The sequence below is a fragment of the Canis aureus genome, chromosome 5 (genome assembly GCF_053574225.1).
Source record: "Canis aureus isolate CA01 chromosome 5, VMU_Caureus_v.1.0, whole genome shotgun sequence".
In the NCBI taxonomy this organism is placed as follows: domain Eukaryota; kingdom Metazoa; phylum Chordata; class Mammalia; order Carnivora; family Canidae; genus Canis; species Canis aureus.
In genome coordinates this window covers 80,706,583-80,729,238 of record NC_135615.1, presented here as the reverse complement: position 1 = coordinate 80,729,238, position 22,656 = coordinate 80,706,583, and the positions used below count along the sequence as shown (strand labels likewise).

The 22,656-nt window shown below is 58.8% G+C and overlaps 1 protein-coding gene across 1 annotated transcript in view; it reads left to right on the top strand.

Annotated features, from left to right (window-relative positions):
- The first annotated feature begins 1,118 nt into the window (after positions 1 to 1,118).
- Positions 1,119 to 22,656, top strand: part of PAX7 (paired box 7) — a 67,876-nt gene continuing 46,338 nt past the window's right edge. Inside the window, exons 1-4 of the mRNA XM_077896513.1 lie at positions 1,119 to 1,316; positions 3,918 to 4,153; positions 4,733 to 4,862; positions 5,760 to 5,888. Of these exons, the coding sequence (XP_077752639.1) occupies positions 1,232 to 1,316; positions 3,918 to 4,153; positions 4,733 to 4,862; positions 5,760 to 5,888 (580 nt within the window). The 5' untranslated portion in view covers positions 1,119 to 1,231. The remainder of the gene's footprint in view (positions 1,317 to 3,917; positions 4,154 to 4,732; positions 4,863 to 5,759; positions 5,889 to 22,656) is intronic.

Genomic DNA, 22,656 nt, shown 5'->3' with positions numbered 1-22,656 from the left:
TAAAAGAAAAGTCGGAACCTATCAGATCTCGTGGGCTGCCTCCCCCCCCCCCCACCTCCCCGGACTCCAGTTGAGCACTTTTGCACAACTTACCCAGCGGATCACTCGCGCCCTCGCTTCCCCTCCTCTCCTCCCGACCCCGGGACCCCCCTGTCGCCTGCCCGCAAGCCCCGAAACTGGACCGCCACCTCCTCCCTCCCTCCCCAAGCCTCGCGGGGGGCGGGCGGGGGGCGCAGGCCGGTGCGCCGGGGAGGCGCGAGCGCGGCCCGGAGGGAGGCGTGGGGAGGGGTGCGGGGAGGGAGCGCGAGCAGCGAGCGCGAGGAGAAATATATAAATAAATACGGGAGAGGAGCCAGGCGGCGGCCTCTCGGCGCAGAAACTTTGGCCCGGAGCGCGCGGCTGGCAGCCCAAGCGGGGGCCCTGCTCCGGCCGCGACCACCCCCCAGCCCTGCTCGGCCGCCCGGCCTCCCCTCCCGGTGCTTCCCGGTGCCTCGCGGTGCCTCCCGGCCTCCCCTCCCGGTGCCTCCCGGTGCCTCCCGGTGCCTCCCGGCCTCCCCTCCCGGTGCCTCCCGGTGCCTCCCGGTGCGTCCCGGTACCTCCCGACCTCCCCTCCCGGTGCCTCCCGGTGGCTCTCGGCTTCCCCTCCCGGCCTCCCCTCCCGGTGCCTCCCGCTGCGGCCCGGCCTCCCCTCCCGGTGCCTCCCGGTGGCTCTCGGCCTCTCCTCCCGGCCTCCCGTCCCGGTGCCTCCCGCTGCTGCCCGGCCTCGCCTCCCGGTGCCTCCCGGTGCCTCCCGGTGCCTCCCGGTGGCGCCCAGCCTCGCCTCCCGGTGCCTCCCGGCCTCCCCTCCCGGCCTCGCCTCCCGGTGCCTCCCGGTGGCGCCCGGCGCATCCGCCCGCACAACTTCTGGCCCCAAGGAGCGCGCAGGGGCGGACTTGGGGTGGCCGCGTTTGTTTGCTTGAACTTCCTTGTCACCACCTTCCCTCCCCACCCACCCACCCACCCACCCCAACCTCCGCCCCCACCTCGCCCCCCTCCCCAGCTTCTGGACGCGCCCGGCGGCCGCCGGGGGTGGGGGGGCGGGGGTAGGGCGCGTGTGTGCCGGGGAGGAGGGGGGGAGAGGTTAAAAAAAGAAGTGGAAGAAGCAGGCGAGGAGGAGAGAGCGGCGGGGGTGAGAGGGAGCGCACGGGAGCGATTTTGGCCGACTCTGGACCCGTCCCCGGCGTGCGCGAGCATGGCGGCCCTTCCCGGCACGGTCCCGAGGATGATGCGGCCGGCTCCGGGGCAGAACTACCCCCGCACGGGGTTCCCCCTGGAAGGTAAGAGCGCCCGGCGGGCCGCGCCCCCGCGCCCCCGCGCCCCCGCGCCCCCGCGCCCCCGCGCCCCCGCTGGGAGCCCCGGGTCCCCGCAGCGCCAGGGGCAGGGGCCGCGCCGGGGACCCAGGGTCCCTTCTCTTCTGGCTCCCATCCGGGCGCTGGAACTTTCCGCGACCCACTCTTGCCCCGCTTTTGCGCGGCTCCCCGGGACGGGCCACCCCGGGCTCCCCCGGGCTCCCCAGGGCTCCCCAGGGCTCGGGCCGAGCCTCCCCTCCTCCCCGCGCACCTCGGCCCCTCGGAAATTTCAAGTCGGAGCCAATTTCAGCTCGTTCCCTATTTTCAGACACTTTCCCCCAGGTGGCCTTCCCGGCTCTCCGCGTTCCCCAGCTCTCGTTCTTGCACTATTCCTTTTTCCGCTCCCGGTAGGGTCCTCCGATCCCTTTTATTTCGAAATCCCGGCCGTGTGTGATAGTTCATCTGTCTGAACTAGGAAGGCTGTCCCTTTCTTCCAACGCACCAGTCAGAAACTCCTGCCTTTTGGTTTGGAAACAAACTGATTTGAAATAAATAAATAGCAACGATTTTCTCCCTCCCACCCCACGTCCCCCCCCCCCACCACCAAAAAAAAAAAACTTTTCACTTGGGCCTGGGAACTCTGGAACTCTCCCCGGAGAGACGCTCCGGATGGGCAGACAAGGGGAGAGTGTTAATTCTGTAACGGGTCCTCCGCAAATATCCAGCACCGGGCTCCGCCGGGAGGACTGGCCGCGGACCGGGTCCCTGGGCTGGGGGAAAGGGTGGGAGCGCCCTGCCCAGACCCTCTCCTGCATTTTTGTTTTGTTTTGTTTTTAAACTAATGGAAGGCCTTCAACCTGTCAACCGAGGGATCACCGGCTTTCTGGGCTCTGGGCGTAGGTTAGCCCAGGGTGTCCTAAAGATAGAGTGGGAGATGGGTGCCACTTTCCTTTTTTTTTTTTTTTTTAAATCACTCTTCTTGGAATTGTATGAGCCCCCCGTGCCTGAGGAAGGGGAGAGAAGGCGGGAGGGAATGGATGGGCAGGCGGCCTGCGGCCTGGGGAGGGAGGGGTGCCTCTGGCAGCCAGGCGACGCGGGTCCCTGAATTAGACGGAGGCGAGGAGAGTGGCTCCGTGATCAAGTGCGCGCGAGCAGCCACGCAGGCGGGAGAGCGCCCAAGCCCGGGGATTTGCCGTAGCACTCTCCTGTAGCGAATGCAAGTAAAACAGGCGGCCGAGGACGCGCAGAGGATTAGAACAATATTTGCCCAACATGACGGAGAATACTGAGGAGAGCCGAGCGCCGGTCGCTAAAGAGGCTCTTGAATATAAAGTTGGGCGCTCGAGAGCTCTCCAGCGCTAATGGCATATCCCGCCACGGAGACCGAGTGACTCTGACTTGGCGACGCACGATTTCTGATTAAATCCGAGGGTGGCTTCAGACACCTACTTTTACAAAGAGAGGTGGGGGGGACCCGGAGCGCGAGGGAGGAGGAGGTAGGAACAGCTCGGCCAGCCGAGCCCCTTCTCGCCTCCTCCCTTCCAATTATCCCGGCAGCTCCCTCCACTCGGGCGGCTGTGAAATCGTTCTAATCTGGCACATCTCCGCAGCCGCCTGGTCCCCAAATTGGGGGGATGGAGGCCGGATTAGTGTACCGGGTGTCCCCCCCAACCTTCTGTGAGGAAATTGTGTAGACTTTGCATTAAGGCTTCTTGGGAGCTCTCCCCTCCCCAGCTTGCGGCAGGGGTGCCTCTCTCCCTGGTTCCCAAAGTCGCCCACCCTGGGAGACGGTGACCCATCTGTGTGCCACCCTCACAGAGCCTGCGGGGACAGATCGTGGATTTCTGAAGCCAAATAGGTATTTGCTATGGAAGCTCCCCGACCCCGGAGCGCCTCCCAGAATTGCCCCAAAACGAAATTAGAACTTGAAGGGGGGCTGGAAGCAAGGGAGGTCCCTCAAGGGACAGCCAGGTGACTCCAGAGGCAGCGACCAACAGCATCTTGTCACCAGCGCCTGGGCTGTTCAGTTATAAGCAGGACAGTTCTGCTGCCCAGGCCAGGGCTGTGAATACTGGGAATTGACCAGCCTTTTCTAGCCGCCCCCCCCCCCCCGCAAAATGGATCAGTCTCGACCACTTAGGGTATGGAACTGACCAGAGGGGCCACATCTCGCCCCCCATTGGCCTCTCTAAGAGGCTAGCAGACCTACATCCTGGGGGACAGAGCCGCTGGTCCCACAGACTCCAAGACTCCATCAGCCTCTTGCCCTCTCCCTCCCGTTCTCAGAAGCACCAGATCCTCCCAGGTGTGTCTTCCTTCCCCATAGAGTGACAGGAATGGGGGCACAGAGCATCTGGGTAGCTGTGGCAGCCAACCTGACTCCTCTCTCCATCCTTCCAGAACCCTCTCTCAGCTTTATGACGGTGTTTCCCCTGACCTCTGAACTGCCGCAGCTCCAAATGTGGGGAATTCGGAGACCCCCTGTTGGGAGTCTTGGGGCTCAAACACAACTGGAGTCAAGGGGTGTGCTCAGTGTCTCCTCCCCATCCTCACCCTGTGCCTCTCTCCTTCCTCCCCTCCCTTCTCCAGTGTCCACGCCACTTGGCCAAGGCCGGGTCAATCAGCTCGGTGGGGTCTTCATCAACGGGCGACCCCTGCCTAACCACATCCGCCACAAGATAGTAGAGATGGCCCACCACGGCATCCGGCCCTGTGTCATCTCCCGCCAGCTACGTGTCTCCCACGGCTGTGTCTCCAAGATTCTCTGCCGCTACCAGGAGACGGGGTCCATCCGGCCTGGGGCCATTGGCGGCAGCAAGCCCAGAGTGAGTGTCTTTGCTGCAGAGCTCGAAGTCGGCCTTCTCAGGGTTGGGGGATCCTGGCTGTGGCCCCTCTCACTACCCTGTGTCATCCAGTACCACTGGGCTGTCTATATGCTCCCTGTGGAAAGTACAAGAGGAGAGTGTCCTCACCCATAGATGTTCTCCTAATTATTTAGATTTCTAGGGGCTAGAGTAGCTGAGTTTCCAGGTTGTCCAGGACTCTGAAGCCAATGAGTCATCCCTGGGCTGTTGCTACATCTGTTCTGAGCCCCCAGCATCATCCCAGACCAGGGAAAGTCTTCCCTGTCTTGCCTGAAATAGTGAGGGAGGGAGTCCCAAGAGTCCTAACTAGGTCCTATCTTATTACCTGTCACTACCCTATGCACCCAGCTGCCTTCCTGGGAGCCAGGAATTAACCAGGTTTTATGAAAGAGTAAAGCCAATCTCGAAGGGGGTGGTGGGGGGGACATGGGAACCAGAGCCACCAGCCTGGCCCGGGGCTCTTGGGAGTTTGATATTAAAAGTGTCTCCCTCCCCCTACCCCATCTTTCCACTCCTGCTCTCCCACCTCCACCTCTGAAGCAGGTGGCGACTCCGGATGTAGAGAAAAAGATCGAGGAATACAAGAGGGAAAACCCAGGCATGTTCAGCTGGGAGATCCGAGACAGGCTGCTGAAGGACGGACACTGTGACCGCAGCACCGTGCCCTCAGGTGAGAAGGCAGCTGAGCCGGCCAACGCAGCAGAGTCTGGCTGGGACTTGGGGCTCCGGTTGTGCCGCTGTGCGGGGTGGGGGGCTGGAGGCCCGAGGGGACCGGAGGGGATGAAGAATGGGGAGCTCCAAGGAAAGTCGGGAGGAAAGGGAGCAGGAGTGTCAGGAGAGTTAGGGCAAAGGAGGGAATCAAAACCGAAAGGAAGATGGAGGGAGGGAAGAAGGAAAGAGAAGAGAGAAAGTTAAGAAAGAGGAGAAAGAGTGGAGAAAGGAGGGAGAGAAGGAAGGAGGGACAGAAGGAGCAAAAAGTTATCTGATAAGGCTGAGTGATAACCGGAGCTCCCTTGGTGCATTCTCAGAAAAGTGGCCCTAGAGAGATGGGTGCGTCCTAGGAGGGTTGATCTCCGTGACCCCCCTGGATCCCTTTCCCCAAGTCATTATTTTTTCTGTTAGTGGCACCAGCCAGCAGTGGGTCCCAAATGTGGAGGCCTATGAGACAGAAAGCGGCCTGGGGTGGACGTGCACGTGTGCACGTGTGCATGGGCCTCCTGGCGTACGGGGCGGGGAGGCACACCTGGGTGTAGAGGGGACAGCCACAGGGGCTGGAGGGCCTCTGGAAAGGTGTGGGTGTGGGTGCATCTAGGGGAGGTGACGGTGTAAGGCACAAGTGTGTGCATGGAGGAGTATAGGAATGCTGCTGTCAGAGTGCCCCAGGTGAGTCGGCCTCCCTAGTGAGGACTGTACCTGGATGTAAATGCTTAAATGGGGCGGGGGGGGGGGGTGTCAGTGTGCTGGGGGGGAGGGACTGCGTGGCTCTCTTCCCCGGGCCCAGGTGGCCGGGCTCCGCTGCCCCAACAACTTATACTTGCTCTTTTGCCTTTGAATTTCTGAGGTTTAGTGAGTTCGATTAGCCGCGTGCTCAGAATCAAGTTCGGGAAGAAAGAGGAGGAGGACGAAGCGGACAAGAAGGAGGAGGACGGCGAGAAGAAAGCCAAGCACAGCATCGATGGCATCCTGGGCGACAAAGGTAGGGAACCTCCGGTGGCGGGGGAGGGCGCCACTGCCGAGCTATGCATCCCCGCGGGAGCGCGCGGGCCGGTGGTTCGCTTCCGCCGTCCAAGGCTGGCGGTGGCACTTTTGCAGGGGGTGGGGGGACTCGTAGTGCTCCCCCCACCGCCCCCGGGGGGGCAGCCAGGAGCCCCTCCGGGTTTGCGATAGAGCGCCTCCTCCGTGCGCCCCGGAACCCGGGGCAGAGCTTGCCGAGCCGGGGCGCAGACAGCCTCCACGTCCCGGGGGAGCCGGTTGCAGGTTGGTGCACTGCGCGCCGCTGAGTGCGCAAGCCCTTCGCGCAGGGTCTGGCTGAGCCGTCAGGGGCGTGTGTCCTGCGGGGCTGGAGTCTTGGCTGGTCCCGGTGTGGATCTATTATTTATAGGACACTTGGACAAGGGGCGGGGGGGCGAGGAAGGAGGAGCCGGCCCGCGGCTCCCTAAATGAATTTGTTAACCAGACCCGCACACGCTCTCTAAACGGTCCCTTGAAACCCTGCCTGACAGTTGACTGACCGCTGCAATCAATAAAAATTAGCAAGGGCCGCGTGGGCCGCCGCCTCACCCTCAGCCCCGGGTTGCCAGGGCTCAAGCGGAGATGGTACCGAGTGGGTGCAGTCGGGCGCACCAGTCAGGCACTTGCCTCTGGCGGGGCCAGCAGTTGAGGCCAAGTTCCCAGAGGCCCGGGATGGGAGGATCTCGGGCGGGGAGAAAGATTCCGACTGTACCCACACTCGGCCCACTTCTAGCGGCTGCCAGGCTGCTGGAGGCCGAGCCTTGCGCCCCGTTTCTCTCCTGGTCTGCTAGGGAAGGCATTTATCTTTCATGCGCCTGCACGCCCGCCCGCCCACCCGCCCGCCCGCCCTGGAAAGGGGAACCTGCTTTTGTTTATTGACGGGGGAAGTTTCGGGAGAAGGGAGTCTTCCTCATTACCCCCTCCCCTAGTAGTTCTTTTTGAGACTTGGTGAATGTGTCCTAACTTAGTTGGGGGGGGGGAGAAAAATAGAAATTGAAGGCCCAGAGTCACAAAGAGGGGCTGGGAAGAAGAAGCGAGCCCACAAACGGGCTGGCCTGCGGGGAGGCAGCAGGCAGACAGGAGGGACAGCGGTCACGCAAACCTGCACGGCGGTAGCTTTGGAAAAAGTGAGGGAGTGCCGAGACCTGGAAACTTGTTAGCACATTTTGCTTGAATTTCTTTCCAGAGGTTTCTCGAGATACCCCACTCCTGGCCTCCCGTGAACTCCAGGCCCGGGTCCCTCTGCAGTTGTCTGTACTCTCTCCCAACCTTGAAGATGAACTTCACAGACAAAGCCCGCTTCCAAAGACAACACCCGGGGAGGCCCAGCCCCCACAGGCCCGGTGGAGGGGGAAGGTGGGAGGAGGGGCAGGGGCAGCCCCTTTGAGAGCGGCCTAGAGCTGGGGAAGGGGCGGGCTATTGACATTCAGGGCCCCGAGTGGAGCCCGGTCCCGCCGGGGACAAAAGGGAGAGGGAAGAAAGGGAGCGAGCGGTGCCTGGCACCCCGCTGTGCCGGGGCTGTCGCCGAGCCTCGGGTCTGCAGGGGGAAGCGCCGGTGCAGCTTGGGAGCCCCCGGCTGGGCCGAGGCAGCCAGAGCCCTGGGACCCCTGTGTGTGCGTGGGGGGGGGGCCCACTCCTTACTTCAGTTCGTTTCAGAAAGGGACTTGGTTGGACTTGGTGGGGCACTTTGAACTTGAAATGATCTTTGCCGGTGAAATACCACACAGCAGACAGGGTTTCTGAGAAGTCTCCGGGAGAGGCAGGAGGAGGTTTGGTTTTATTTGGAGAGACTTTAGGGGTGTGTGTGTGTGTGTGCGTCTTCTGAGAAAGAAGGAGAAACGAGGAAGAGGCTAGAAAGTGCATTTTGGGGATCCCTTGGGCCCCAGGGAGTTCGGGTGCTTCTGGCGTTGGTCAGGGCTTGCGAAACCGGCTCACGGGCCACTTCGCTGCAGAGAGGATTTCCCTGCAGCAGAACCAGGAAGCTCCAAATCTCCAAGGGTTTGTGAGGAGCCTGGCGGTTCCAGATGGGGAGGCAGAGAGCACAGGAGTCTGGAGAAGAGCTGCAGAGACGAAATGGAATCCGTGGGTCTGGGATCCACAGAGCCTAGCAGTTTGGGGGTGACAGTGGGCACGTCCGGCGCTGAGACTGTGAGCTGGATGGCTGTGTAAGCATATGTGACTCTCCGGGTGGCTGTTTGCCCAAGGGCCTTGGGATCACTGTGCCGTGGGTCGCATTCTGTGCGAGTGGGGTCCTGTGTGGGTGTGCAGGGGCACCCTACGTGCGTGTGAACGGGCAGGACAGTGGGGATGAGAGAGGGTTGCCTGTCCCTCTGGGGACAAATCATGTCAGCCCCCTGAATCCCAGGGCCAGGAGGCGGGCATCCCAGTGAACCACCCAGCTGGAACCTCTCCTCTCTCTCCCTGGGCCCCAGCCATCAGTTTCATGGCCAAGTTAAAGGTGAAAAGACCTCCTAACCTCCACCCAAGTCGGCCAGGTGGGGCGAGGCAGAGATGCCTCCAAGGACAGAGCGGGGGACGGGGCGGGGAGGGGGGTGCACACCCACAAACTTTGTTTTGATTTCTTGCTCTCCACAAATGCTTTCTCCCGGGGGTTGCCCCTCTCATGGCGGGGAGCCTTCGAAGAAGGGGTTTAAGAGCTCTCCTCTTTAAGCGCTAAAGAGAGATCCCTCCCTGAGTCCGTTTTTCCCTATCGTCCGCTTGGCATTTAATAATGTTAAGACTTATTAGAGCTGGTAATGAAAACTGGGGCTGCTGAATAGGAAACTGTGTTGCAGAAGGGTGTTATAGCTCCCAGGCATGGTAAGAAACTATTTATCCCCAATCAGTCCTCACTCTCAGAGTTTGAAGCACAAACGTTAAGTTGAAGGGTTTTAAAGCAGATTAAATTGAGCTTTTATTTCTGTGCACTTTCATCTCTGAACAGCTCACTCCTGCTCCCCTTGGGCTGATATTCATGAGGCTGTTCATATTTTTTTTTCTCTTATCCTTGTTAAGACTGAGTTATTAGGATTGTTGGTTGTGAGAATTTCAGACCACGGCGGATAGGGGCTCCAGCCGTGCTCTGCTCACCTGGAGAGGGAAATGGACAGTTCCTTGCCCTCATCCACTTGGACTCTCTTCTCCTCACCCCTTCTCCGAGGATCAAGGGAGAGACAGGCCAGAGACCCAACCGGGAAAGGATTTGAGGAGGGATAGGAGAGAGAAAGATTTTCCTAGCTGGAGCTCAGGGAGTCTCTGGTGGGAGATTTGATAGGGGGTTGCAAAAAGTCAAACCATTCCTCTGTGGGAGCTACGGGAGTGTAAAAAAAAATAAGCAAAAAAAAAAAAAGGCAATAACAACAGCAATCAACAATAAGGACACCAAAGCCTCCTGCATCTGACAATGTGCAAACTTACGCTGAAACGGACCACATCGGGGTTCCACCTGGGTCTCTAGGGTACAACACCTACGTGAGGTCACAATTAACATGAAATAGGGAGGGGGGCCGCAAGATTTAAAAGAAGAGGAAGATCGTGCATTTCCTCTATGGGGAGGGAAAAAGTGCCCCGTTGTCCAAGTCTGAGAATTTGCCGACTTCCCTGGTATGAAAGATCCTCTGAGGTGGGGGCCGAAGGTGGGGTGTGTGTGTGTGTCTGTGTGTGTGTGTGTGTGTTTCTTTGCATTTTTCCTGAATTTGTCTTTAAAGCGGCAAACTTACAGGTGTGGAGTGGGAGAAGACGGAGAAGGCTCGGAAAGGAGGGGAGAGCCCGAAGTGTCGGTTTTAGACACTTGTAAAAGGAGGTGGGAAACAATTTAATTTGGCAGCGCCGCTAGCTGCTAATGCGGTTTTCGGTGGTTTGCTACACTGGAGGAAGCTGTTTTGATTGTGTGTACAAGGACCTGCCAAATTTAATTAGGCTCCGGGGGAGCGCATGAATAGGGGAAGGGGGGCACCGGCTCCCCTCAGCCCACACCGTTTTTTTTTTTTCCCCCGGCTTCACACCTGGAAGGGGCATTGTTTACCGGATAGGCGAGAGCGGCAGAGGGAAGGGGAGGAGGCGCAGCGAGAGAGGGGCCTGGGAAGAGGGAGCGAGGGAGGGGACGAAGATAGTCCATTTATCAAGAAACAATCTGCATTGATTTAAACCAACAAGTTCCCTCCTCTGTAAATGTGTGTTTAGAGAAAGGTAATTGACACTCCACCAAATCAAAGGATTACCCCGGGTTGGCAATCTAATCAAACAGAGTCCAGGCGGGATTTGAGGCTGTTCAGAGTAGGATCAGCTTCGCATAATGGGGGCTCGGAGGAAGATGGGAGGGTGTCAGGCAATTCCCCGGCTTTAGGCTGCGCTCAGTGGTGGATGTGCAGGGAGACCAGAGGGGGAGAGAGAGGGAGGGGGCGAGGGCCCCGCCGCGCCCGGGTGGTGGGGGGATGGGGGCGAGCCCACACTGGGCCGACAAGGCTCCCCCTTTCTTCCCTCCGTGCCCCCCCAACCGAAGAAGAGAGAGGGGAAGGAGGGAGAGAACAACAATGAGATAAGTATTACAAAGGCAAACACTGGCGCTCGCTCGCTCGCTCGCAGCCCCGGAACCCGCGGTAAATAAACAAAGTCGGCAAACTGTTTGCCAGATAAACTCGTGCCTAAATCGAGTGTGACGGGCAAGGAGAGTAGAGACAGAAGGAGATAAGGTTGGAGGGGGAATGAACGAACATAATCTAATAGAAGACATTTAGCAAACAAACTTGAAACAAGGGAGAACAGGCGAGCGGAGGCTAATTATCCGCCCCGGAGAGCGAGGGAAGCCTTTGGAGGGCTGGGGGTGCGGTAGGGGGGCCCAGGAGCCGCCCAAGAGCTGCGTGTCCTCGGAGCAGGCGGGGAGGGGTGGGGGGTGCCTTTGGGACTCCACGGGAGACCGGGACAGGGTGCCCAGGGCGTGCAGGGGAAGGGCTCGGCTCCCCAGATCGCGCGCTTGCCGCGCAGCTCCGGTCTCCAGAACGCGTTTCCAAACGGGGTGGGAGTCCCCCCCCCCCGCCGCGAAGGCATGCGGGTTTTATGTTCACCTCCGGGCACGCACCGCCACACACCGGCTGTTTCGAGGCGTTTGTACCTAAAAGACTCGTGTGCGCGGCACAGCCGTGAAAGGAATTAGATATTTACCAGTTTGAAATAAGCCTGGCTAAGAAGAAGAGAGGAGAGAGAGAGAGAGGAGAGAGGGACGTTGAAAAGATGAGGCTGGGGGAAGACTTCAAACGAATTCATCATTTGGAATGGTGGAGGGGAGATTTACCAGACAGTATTGGGAAGTTATTTAGATATTAATAACACATTTTCCTGAGGCGCGACCACGGCAGCCATCTGCGCTGTTCTCCGAGCTATTTGGCTGGGTGAAATATGGGCGTCTCAAATGTTGGGAAGAGATAAGGCAATCAGGCTAACCCTGGTCCTAAGACGGCATCGCTCCGTTAAACCCGGATTAACCTCCCCCCACCCCCACCGCCCCCTCCCCTTTCACAGCTTTCCAAATTTTTCAGTGGAATTTACATGGAAGGATTTAAAAGCACATATAACAGTAGCCTTAAAGCAGTAAGGTGATTATTTGGGCTTTTTTTTTTTTTTTAAAGAAAATGATAGTTGTCACACACTACATTTTATATACGTAATATTATATAAAAACGTATATGTTTTTACATAGGGAGAGAGGGCTGAGCAAAGGAGATTTCCTTCCAGGTTGCCTCTCTTTGGAGTTCCCCGTTGCCATCATCCCGCAAAGTTGATGAGGGCTTCCTTCCTAATGGGCACCTATAGAAATAGGAAGCGTGCAGGAGCCCCGGCTCTGGCCCCTGGCGGCTCACCTAAAGCCAGACAGGGCTCACACCACAGAGGAGACTCCGAAGTGCCCGGTGAGGGGGGGCACGGAAGAGAAACCCCAAGGGGGAGATGCTCCAGGGGCTCTGGTCCTTGAAGGCCATGACTAAGATGGGGGGGGGCACATTCCAGGAATTCCAGAAAAAATAGCTCCTCTCCCTCTCCCCACCCCAGACTAATGAGGTAATTAGGAAACCCAGTTGGGGATGGGGATAAGAGGGGATTGGAAGGTTGGGCTGTCCCCCTCGGTTTTGGCTGTCCTACGCCTTCCTTCTTTTTCCCCCCCTCCCCCCAACTCTGGCTGAAAGAGGAAAAGGTGGAAGTGGGGTCAGCGCTTTCTGACCTGCTCTGGAGCGATTGGCCCCGGCTGGGGTCGGGCAGGGGGAGGGAGGGAACTTGCCTTCCCAAATCGAATCAAGGCAGAACGGTGACCTAAGGGGGAAACTTCGCCATTAGTAGATAGATCTCTCCAAAACTTCAAACAAAGTGGGGTGGGGGTGGGGGCGGGGTGGGGGGAAGGGAGCGGGGAAGCAGGGTAGGCAGAGGCCAGGCAGGGAAGGAGTCCGCAGAGAGCACAGAGGGGACCGGGAGCCCTCGAAGGGGAGGGGCGTGGAGGAGGAAGAGAAAGGGTCGAGGGCAAAGGGGAGGTGGGGGCCAAAGGAAGGGGTGTAGGGAAGGGGATGCCGGAGGGGGGTCGGCTGCACTTGGAGCTTCAGCCCCCGGGGAGAAGAAAGGCTTCCCGGCTGCAGCTTCGGTAGGGATGAGGGGAAGTGGTGTGAGCTCCAAGTCGTGCTGCGAGGAAGCCCCCAGGGCATTCCAGGGCACCTGGGGCACCCGTGCCTGGCCCTGTGTGGGGCAGCAGAGTGAGTGTGGGTTTCCAGCAAGCTCGCTGCTGAGGAAGGATCCATCTGGTTGCCCTGAGCCCGCGGGTCAGCCAACGGTGCAAGATTTGGTGGCTGGGCCCTGGCTGTGCGCTGGGCCTGAGCCCAGCCGGAGACCGAGGGATGGCCACACCGGGAAGGGGCCGCAGAACCACAGGGGTGGCATGAGAGAGAGTCAGCAAGGAGGAGGACAGCAACGGGGCAGGGTGCGGGGGAGAGAACACCGTCCGCTAGAAAACTGGAGAGTGAGGGACAGGAGCGCGGGCCAGGAGAACCTGCCCAGAGCGTGTGAGGACGCTGAGAAATGCGGAGGGGCCGAGGGAGGCGCCGAGAAAGACAAAGGGACGCAGAGTCACCGACGGGCTGGCCTGGGACGGGCCGCTGAGGAGAAGCGGCGGGACCTGGAGACAGCCCGCGGGAGAGCGCGGCGGAGAGGGCGAGCGCGCAGAGCCGGCGGCGGCGGGAGGCGGGCGAGCCGCTGTCGTCCTTTTGATCCTCCGCGGCTTCCCCTTATCAGAAGCGCTTTCGGTGACACTGGCACAAAGGCAGTTCATCATATTACAGCGCGGCCCGGCGGCTCGCTGCGATCCCGCCGCTTAATTAGAGGCGAGCGAGTCGGGCCGGCGGAGCGGGAGGGAGGCCGACCCCGAGGCGGGGGCCTGGGCTCCGCGCTCCGACCCCGGGCGCTCGGAAGGGGCCGGCCCGAGGGCCCAGCCCGGTCGGGCCTGGGATCGGAGGGTGGAGGGGGGCGGCGGGGACCCCTTATTCGGAGCGCCGCTAAATAAACAGGCCTGTGGGGGTTTCAGTGCTGGAGAGCAGGCCACTGCCTTCCGGGTTTTGGCAGCAACCCCTCCAAGTTCGCAGCTTTGGGAAGGGATGGGGTGCAGGCCAGCGTCCCCATTCCCTGGCTTCCCACGCTGCAGAATGGAGGGTGAGTAAAGGTGAGGGTACAAGCCTGGAGAGGCGAGGGTTTGGCGCTGCTCTGGGCCCACTTCACACCCACAGGTTCCCTCCTCCTGAGGCATGCCCTGTCTCCATCTGAAGCCAGCTGCGCTAGGCAGGGGGAATGGGGAGGGGCAGAGTGCCGGGTGGTGGGCCTGGGAAGGAAGGATTCTAGTGTCCATCCCACCCCCAACTCTGGGTCTCCGTTTTTCTCCCACGAAAGCCAGGGACCTGGACTGAATCAATGATTCTTGTCCTTTGGGGGAGACCTTAAACCCCTTGGAGAACTGGATAAAACCGGAGAAACTGGCCAATCACACAAATTCATACAGCCAGAATTTTGCCGACAGTATAAAAGGGTCTCTGAGCCTCTAGAGGCCACACCCCATTAGGAACCTCACTTATGCGAGTTTCCTGGTGACCTTCCTATTCTCCTGGGAGCAGCTCATTCTGGGAGCAGGACCCCAAGAGCTCAGGATGAGGAGAGGGAATGGGGGGGCATGCACTTTGAGGCCGAAAGCCTGCCCCCTATCTGGCCCTTGCTGCTTCCACTCTTTCCAAAACAGAGGCAGCAGAGCACCCCCATCCCCATTCATTTGTTGGAAGGGTCCTTTTTGAGGATGAAATAAGGACAAATGCTGTGCTGCCCTTTCGTCTGTCCCACCAAAAAAAAAAAAAAGAGGAATAAATATAAAAAAATTGTTTCCGAGGGTGAATTTCTTCAGTCTGTAGGATTTTGTTGCGCACCTACTATGTGCCAGGCATTGTGTTAAATGCCCAGAAGTACCTGAGACATCAAGAAGGTCCCTGCCCTCAGAGGGTTTTGAGCCGGGTGGTTGAGACAGAAAATAAACCAGCCTCCGATGAACAGACCTGCCTCAGTGCATGTGTTTCTGTGTTTCTGTGAGTGTTTAGCTGCCCTCTTGCCCGGGCTGCCGGTGTGTCCCGGTGTTTGTGAGTGCTGCCTCGGTGTGTCCGTGAGGGTCTGCGTGGGCGCGCAGCGGCAGGATACATTGGGGGGGGGAAGAGCTGGATTTGGCAGGCGGCCCCCGCCCTGCATCCGGAGTCACAGGCACCCGACAGGGCCTGAAAGCGCCCTGGGTTCGAGTTGAGAGGAAGAGGATGGAGTGGCCGCTGGCCTCCTCTCCCCTTCACGCTGCTCTTTGTCTGCCGCTGCACAAGATCAAACAGACCCTAGGACGGGACAGAAAAAGGGGTGGGGCGTAGGCCCAAGAAGAAGCTTGGAAGACTCCACCCTGAACTTTTCTGGGGTCTTTTCCATGGGGCCCAGAGCCAGTAGAGCCCCAGTTGAGGTGGTGGCTGCCTTTCCGCAGGTCCCTCCCCAGGTCGCCAGCCTCTATGGAGTAACAGGTGGAGAGGGGCCACTCCTGGTTTGAATTACAGTTGTGGGTTTCCAGGCGACTGGGGAAGGTGGAAACAAGGCAACATTCAGGGAAGCTTTGTGGGGTGTCCTGTGTTTGGGTGATGCGTTGTGTACACTTTTGCGTGGAGATTGTGTGTCTGGGATCAAGCCCTTGGGTTCCCTGGAAACTTGTCCTACAGTCCACACCGGATTTATCTGGGTTGCTCAAGAATCAGAATCAGAGGTCGTCTCCAGAGCAACAACTTTGGGGTTGGTAGAGGTCAGGGGGAGCGCTAGGGAATCTTCTAGGATTCTCTCATTCCCAGTGGAAGCCTGCAAAAGAGCTTCTATCTCCGGGACTCATAACCACAGAACCAACTCCCACTGCTGGTCCAGCGGCAGAAGGAGGAACCTGGAACTTTCCAGCCTGATTTTGCATGAACCCCTCCCACCCCCTGTCCACCCCCTGTCCACCCCCTCCACCCCCCCCCCCCAGCTCCTCATCCTTGCCATTTCTTTCTCCTTACCTGGACTTCTTGAGCTCAGATGCACTCCTCAGAGAATCAAAAGTCCGGTAGGAAAAAAGAAATTCCAATGTATGTGTGTGCGAGAAAGGGCGCAGCTAGGAGATGCCCCTCTGCTTTCATCTACTGCTTTTTGCCCCCTGTGGCCGGGTCTAGACCCCTTCCTCTGTCATGGTCCCTCTGGCTGCCTGCACGCGCCCGCCCTCTCCCATCGTTGGTAATGGGGGAAGATTCTGAATTATCGCGCTCGCATTTCTGAGATTTATTGGAGGTGCTGGGAGTGAACCCTACGCAAAGAGGCTCTGGAACTTCCTTTAATAAATAGGGGGAGGGGGAACTTTCCTCCCTGGGGAGTCGAATGGTGCTCAGGGTAGGATTCCCCCTTGGACGGTGGGTACAGGTGACACCTAGACCTGTGGCCCGTGCTGGTGGCTCAGAGCTGCCTTTGCACGTTCGCCTCCTCCTGCTAAAAACAAACAAACAAAAACACCTTTTCTCCTCCGGGCTGCGTGGTAGGTAGGCGTGCAATGCAGGGAGCGCATCTTCTGCCCCAGAGCCGCACCTCGGTGGCTCCCGGGGCCCGGGCCTCAGTTTCCCCATCTGATCAGTGGGGTGACAGCCCCGCCGCGGCCACCTCCTGGGGCAGGAGGAAACAGGGGCCGGGAAAGCTTCCTTGGAAACTGGTCAGCGGGTCGGAGGAGGCGGGGAGGGAGTCTCCCGGAGTTTCCCCTCCCCGGGCTGCACCCCCCTCCCTGGGCGCAGTCCCGGCTCGCGCCTCAATGGCCACTTTAGAAATACAAACAACTTTAGAAATAAAGTAACCAAACCCCCGAAAGGGGCTTTGAAGGGGCGAATGCCTGGTGGCGCTTTACTATGGTGTGGGCCGAGGCCCGGCCTAATCCCGCTTTCATTTTCACCGACGGCCGCGGGGGAAGCGCTCCCGGCCTCCCGGCCCCTCAGGAGGCTGATTAGGCCACAAAGAGCCCCCATTATCCCAAGAAGAAAACCGGGGGCGGCGCGGGGCGCAGGGGGGGGTCGGGGGGAGCGGGCCGCCCGCGCCCGGGCTATTGACTTAGTGGATGAAGTCAAGAGCGGGCACGCTGGGGGCTCCGGGGGGAGGGGAGGGGTGGGGATGGGGAGGGGAGGGGATGGGGAGGAGGAGGAGGGGGGTGGAGGGGATGGGGAGGACGAGAGGGGATGGGGAGGGAGGGAGGGGAGGTGACAGGCAGGGGGAGGAGAGGGAGGGGTGGGGGGTGGGGAGCGGCAGGGGGAGGGGCGTGGAGGGGCGCCCTGTGCTGGAAGGGGCGGGGAGACGGAACAAAACAGGACGCACAAAACCCCACAACAAAACCCACAAAAACCCACAACAAAACCCGGGCTGCAGGGCGAGGGAAGCTGGCGGCAGAGGGCTCCGGGTGCGGGGCTGAGAGGGCGTCGGTGGCCTTCTTGGGGTGGAGTGGGGGCATGTGCGGGGTCTGGGTCGCTGGGCACCTGGCGGTGGCCTGGGCACCAGGCTCTGGCTCCCAGGCAGCCCCTTCCTCCTCTGTGAACCTGGGGAGCAGGTGGGTCCCCGAGCAGGGACGTCTAGTGGGCAGAGGCCACTGCCCAGGGATGCTCTGGAAGAGGTGCCTGAGTTGGGGCTGCTGCGGGGAGGAGGGGGATGAAGGAGAAAGACAAGCCCTCTGCATAGCCTGAAAGACCTGGGTGACTTTCAGTAAAGTGCCTCCGGCTACAAAAACAGGTGCCCGGATGCTCCCGCCCCGCAAAGTGCCTTGGGAAGAGCGGGTGATGTAATTACATAAACTGGAGGGGAAATTAGGAGGCTGGGTAAAGGGTACTCTCTGGTCCCTTCCACCTTGTCCTCTCCGCCAAGGCTGCTCCTCTGTACTTGAGAAATAATAAGGGCTATAAATCTATAAGTAATCACCACATTTGGGCTGGGCTGGGCTGGGCTGGAGGCAGGTGCTGAGCCAGGCGCCTGTGAATGGCATCCCTCGGATCCAAGAGAAAGGAGTGGGCCCTGCGGGGCGGCACCTCATTCAACAGAAGGCCAGTGGAGGAAGGCAGAAACAAAACAGAGCCAGTTCTTGGGACCCAGCAGCCACGGTTGGATGTGTGGAGGGTCATTCCTCCCCTGGGGAGCTCTGTCCCCCCTGGCTTTGCTGGGCAGGGTGGGGACAGTCAGGGTGAGCCCTATCTGGCGACTGCAGGAGGTGACAGAGACTTCCTCCAGGTGTAGAGGAGGCAGGACAGGGTATGAGACACAGTCCCCCAGTCACATCCCCTCCCCAAATGTAGCTGCACACCCCACCCCATTCCTCCATTCCCCCATTCCCTTGAAATAGGGTTCGATCTAGGCACTAACTAGAAAGACTTGGAAGTGCTTTGGAGGCACGTTGGCTCTTCATGCATTCATCCCACAGTTGTCGCTCAAGCCCTGCTTCCTGCAGGCAGCGGCCCTGGGGGGTCCTACTCCTGGGGCCCAGGTGGTGGGCTCCTCCAGGCTGAGTTAAGAAGTTAGGACTTGTTCCAAGCACGGTCGGGGAGCTAAGGAAGGGACTTCAGTGATGGACAGTGCCCAGAGAAGGTCCTGGATGGATGGAGGCTGTGGGGAGGGCAACTAGGAGTTAGTGTTGTGAGGGGAGCAGGAGAGAGGTACAGGGGAAGGGGAGGGCAGAGGATGTTTGGGAGAGGTTGGAGGAGAGGGAGGAGCTGGAAGGGGGCACTGTTCCAAGACCCCCTGACCAGATGTCATGGGTTGCTGAGCCTGTGGCCGGCTCCTAGGACACTTGGAGTCACCTTGGCATTAGCAGACTCCAGGCCGAGCTCCCGATGGGCGAGGCCTTAGAGCTCATCTTGTCATTTTACAGATGGAAAAGCTGAGGTCCAGACAGTGTGGTATGAGTGAGCCCAAGGGGGAGGGGAGTAACTCTGGTTTGCTGCACCTATAGAAGAGCAAAATAAGGGGCGCCTGGGTGGCTCAGTAGGTTAAGGGTCTGCCTTCAGCTCAGGTCAGGATCCCAGGGACCTACATCGGGCTCCTTGCTCAGCTTCTCCCTCTCCCTCTGCCTGCCGCTCCCCATGCTTATGCACTCCCTGGAGCTCGCTCTCTCACTTTCAAATAAATAAAATTTTAAAAAGAAGAAGAAAAGCACAATAAGCTGGTTGAAGTCTAGCTTCCAGGAGCTCAGAAGGCGCGGGGTGAGGGCATGGGAAATCTGGCACTTTTATCCATCCCTGCGCTCTGTCACCCTTCTTCTCGTGAGGCATGCTCCTTTTTCTTTTTTAAGTTCCATTTCACAGAGGGGGGAAACTGAGGCTCAGAGACATTCACTCAAGGAAGTAGGGAGAAGGAGATTTTCTCTTAGTAGCTTCTCTAAGACCCTGAGACCTTTGCCCTCAGAGGCCTGAAGGGCACAAGTCCAGCTGCTCTTCATGTGCCGTCTGCCTCCGCGCACCCCCCCTCCCCGCTGCCCCCATCCTTCAGGAACCCTAGATCCACAACCTGGACGGGTGGGGACGGGCTGGGAGGGACTGTGGCTCCAGCCAACACCCGCTGCTACCACCCACACTCCCAGCACCAGGAGCACCTGCTGGGATCTTGAGACTTGACAGATGTCACAGACTTGGCCATCTTCTAGGGAGAGTCCTGGGAGCAAGCAAGGAAAGATCAAGGCCAGAGGGAAAGAAAGGGCTGGATGGGGTTAGGGGTGAGCTTCAGACCCCGTGTGGATGGTCCCCATGGAGAGACCGGGCTTTGGTGCTAACTGCTGCGTACCCCTGAACGAGCCACTGAATTTCTCTAGTCCTTGCCCCTCTGAACAGTGGCAAGGCCCGATCCGTCTAGTGGTTTTCAAAGTGAGTTCCACGGAGCCTTGGGTTTCCGAGCAGGAGCTTCTGGGCTGATGTAGCAGGAGAGGATCCTTGGGGCTCTGATCCTCTCTGGAAGGGGAGGAAGTCAAAACCCAGCCTGTTCCCCATTGACGGAGGGAACTCTGGTGAGGCAGGGCTTTGTCCCAGGGAGGAGCAGGGACTAGTCCAGCGGAGGCTCCTCTGGAGGAGGGGGAGGGCAAGAGGAGCTCTGTTACGCCTGGAATCAGAGCCCGGGGCTGTGGTTATTGGTCTTCAGAGATAAGCTGATATTGCTTATCTGGTGACAAATGATTCCCCTCCTCCTCTATTCCCTTCATTAGGGAACTTTCTCTCCTGGCTAGGAGGTCTCTTTGGGAGAACAGGCATAGCTGGTCTCCAGACACTGGGGTCTACCTTTCGAGTCCTTACCCAGCTTGCTGTGTAACTGAGGTGGGGGGGAGGGCAGTTACCCTCTCTGTGCTTCACCAGGGGGTACTGGTGGTGCAGCTGGATTGCAGTGCCATCCTGGCATGGTCCTGGAAGGAGGATTCAATGCAGATCCTTCCATAGACGGAAAGATCCATGAGCCAGGGTGGCCGAAGGGTGTGCCCCAGAGTCATCCTGGTGCTTCTGCAAAGCGTGCACACGTGGGCACTTTCTTGATGTGGGACATGGGAAGGGAGCAGCTTTTTGGGTGAGCGGTCCTGGTCCTTCTGATGGCCACCCCAGTTGAGAGTCACTGGTCCACTGCAACACCCTGTTTTACAGATGGAGAAACTGAGGCCCAGAGAGAGGAAGAAACTTGCTCCTCGTTGCACAGAAAGTGGGAACAGTCAGAACAGGGAGCGGGTCTCCAGAGTGTTAAAGCAGGCGCCATGAAGGGACCATTCTTCCCAAGTCTCTGGGTCCCTCGCCTTTTATTATTGTCACCTACCCCTGCTGAAGGTCTGACCGGCAAGGGCAGGATCAAGGGGGCTGTCAGGGCAAGACCCTTGCCTGTCCTGCTGTGCCAGACTCCTGCCCACAACATCACCATGGGCACAGCCTCGCAGACACTCCCTTTCATCTGGGCTCTGGGCCCCAGCCCCTACATCCAAAGGCAGCCGTGGCAACACAAACAGCACCGGACTCATGATCAGTCCCCGCTGCGGGTCCCCTGGGCACACTGCTCACCTCTCTGAGCCTTGGCGTGTGTTTTCACCCATCCACTGCAGATACAAACCACAAGAAGAGCACAGGAGTTGAAACACAGGAAAGGTGGCTGGCACCTAGGGAACGCGTGATCTAAAGGAGATGAAGGGCCTAAAAGCGGTCTGTATGGAACAGAGGACCCGTAGAGGTTTCTAAGATCAGAATTTCCCAAGTCACAGGCACCTGGGTGGCTCAGTCAGTTAAGCCTTTAGCTCGGGTCCTGGGATCGGGCCGCAGGTCGGGAGTCTGCTTCTCCCTCTCCCTCTGACCCTGCTCGTGTTCTCTCTTGCTCACTCTCTCACAAGTAAATACATAAAATCTTTATCAAAAAAAAAAAAAAACAAAAAACAAGTCAAATGCAGATTGTTTTATCAGGGGCTCTAAAATAAGCGTATTTTCTCATAAAGATTTATCATAGAAGCCATTTGTACTTGTGAAATTTCAAATTATAAAAAAAAAAGTAGATTAAAAAATAAAAAAAAGGAGACTCTTTCTCCTTCCCCAGAGATGAGCATGTAGAGTTGGTCTGGCTTCATGTATCTAGATCTGTATCTGTAGCTATGCATCCCGCCGTGCATCTAGGTATAGGCGGGGACAGTTAAAATTAAAGTGGCATCGTAGCGACTGCCGCTGGGACTGTAGAGGCTTCCGGGGTAGCGGTGAGACCCTAGAGTTAAATCCCGGTTGCAGCTATGTGTAGGTACACGTGCATTTCCCTCCGTGGGGGGATCCTTAACTTTCTTGGGTCTCCAGGGCTCAGGGCCCCCAAAAGGTTAAGCATCTCGAAGTAGGAGATTTGCAGGTGTTTGGCCTCTTTGAGGAGGGGCAGCAGAAGCTCCCAATCCCCCCACTCCCCCCCACGGCCCCTCCTCCTTCCCCTTGTGCACCTGCCTGGGCTTCCGGCCTCCTCTGCTTCAAAGCAGCAGGCTGGGCTTTACCTGCCTCACCTCCAAAGGGGAAGTGGCATTTCAGGCACTTAATTAGACCCAGGACAAGAATAGAGGCTGGCTGTCTGGTCAGGCCAGGGGGATTGTTGGGGGATTAACACCCAGGTAAACCCATCAAGGCTCACGGGCCCCTTGGCGGGAGGCAGACAGAGAATCCCAGGCCCCGAAGTGGAGAAAGGCTGGGCCAACAGCTGGGAATCACATTCCCAAGGTGGGTGTGTGACCCTTGGTGCAGGGATGGGAGGAGAAGAGGCCCCTTCCAGCTGCAGCCTCCACCATCATTCTTCCTCCCCTCCCTCCCTAGTGCCCCAGGAAGGCGGGGCTAGGCCTATCATTTTATTCTCATAGCAACAACGTCCTGAGCACCTACTGTGTGCCAGGCACTGTTCTAGGGGCCAGAAGTGCAGCCTGGAAATGCACAAGGCCCTGGGCTCGTGGAGCTGATGCCCCGGCCGGGGGTGAGGGGTGGGCAGGGAGACAGTGAGCAGGTACAGGGATCAGGGAATACAGAGGCTGGACAAGGATTTGTAACCCGGAGTCACCATAGAAAGTGGCCCCCTGGGGAAGTGATGGGTTATCACGGAGCCCCGCCCCAAGGAGGTGATATATGAGCTGAGATCTGGGTGGTAGGGCAGTGGCAGCCATTCACTAACATCTACTGCTCAGGAGCATAGCCCCGTGACAGCTGACTGAGTGCCAAGCATTGGGTTAAGCATTTTCACGAATCCATGAACTCCTCCCAAGGGCTGGATTTACAGATACAGAAACTGAGGCACAAGGAAGTGCCTAGGCCCTCTGAGCACAGACGGGCGGGTATGTCTCATTGGAAGCCTGTGTTCTCAACCTGCCCACCTCCTGCTACGGGTCCAGGAGCAGTGCCAGGTGCTCTATCCACTTCCTGTCACCAGACTCTCCACCCCCACCCCAGCCCTGCCCCACAGGGATCTAGTATCCCAATTTTGCAGATGAAAGCAGAATTCAGAGAGGTTTGCTCAGTCCCCCCAGAGTCACACCGTCAAGTAGCACAACCAGGCACTGAATCCAGGCACCGCAAACTCTTCCTGCCAGGACACAGCAGCTCTTTGGCAGGCCTCTGACTCTGGGATGCCCTGCTCAGATTCACAGGGTCTCGTGTTCCTGGGAAGTGGCCTCCCTACGTCTGGAG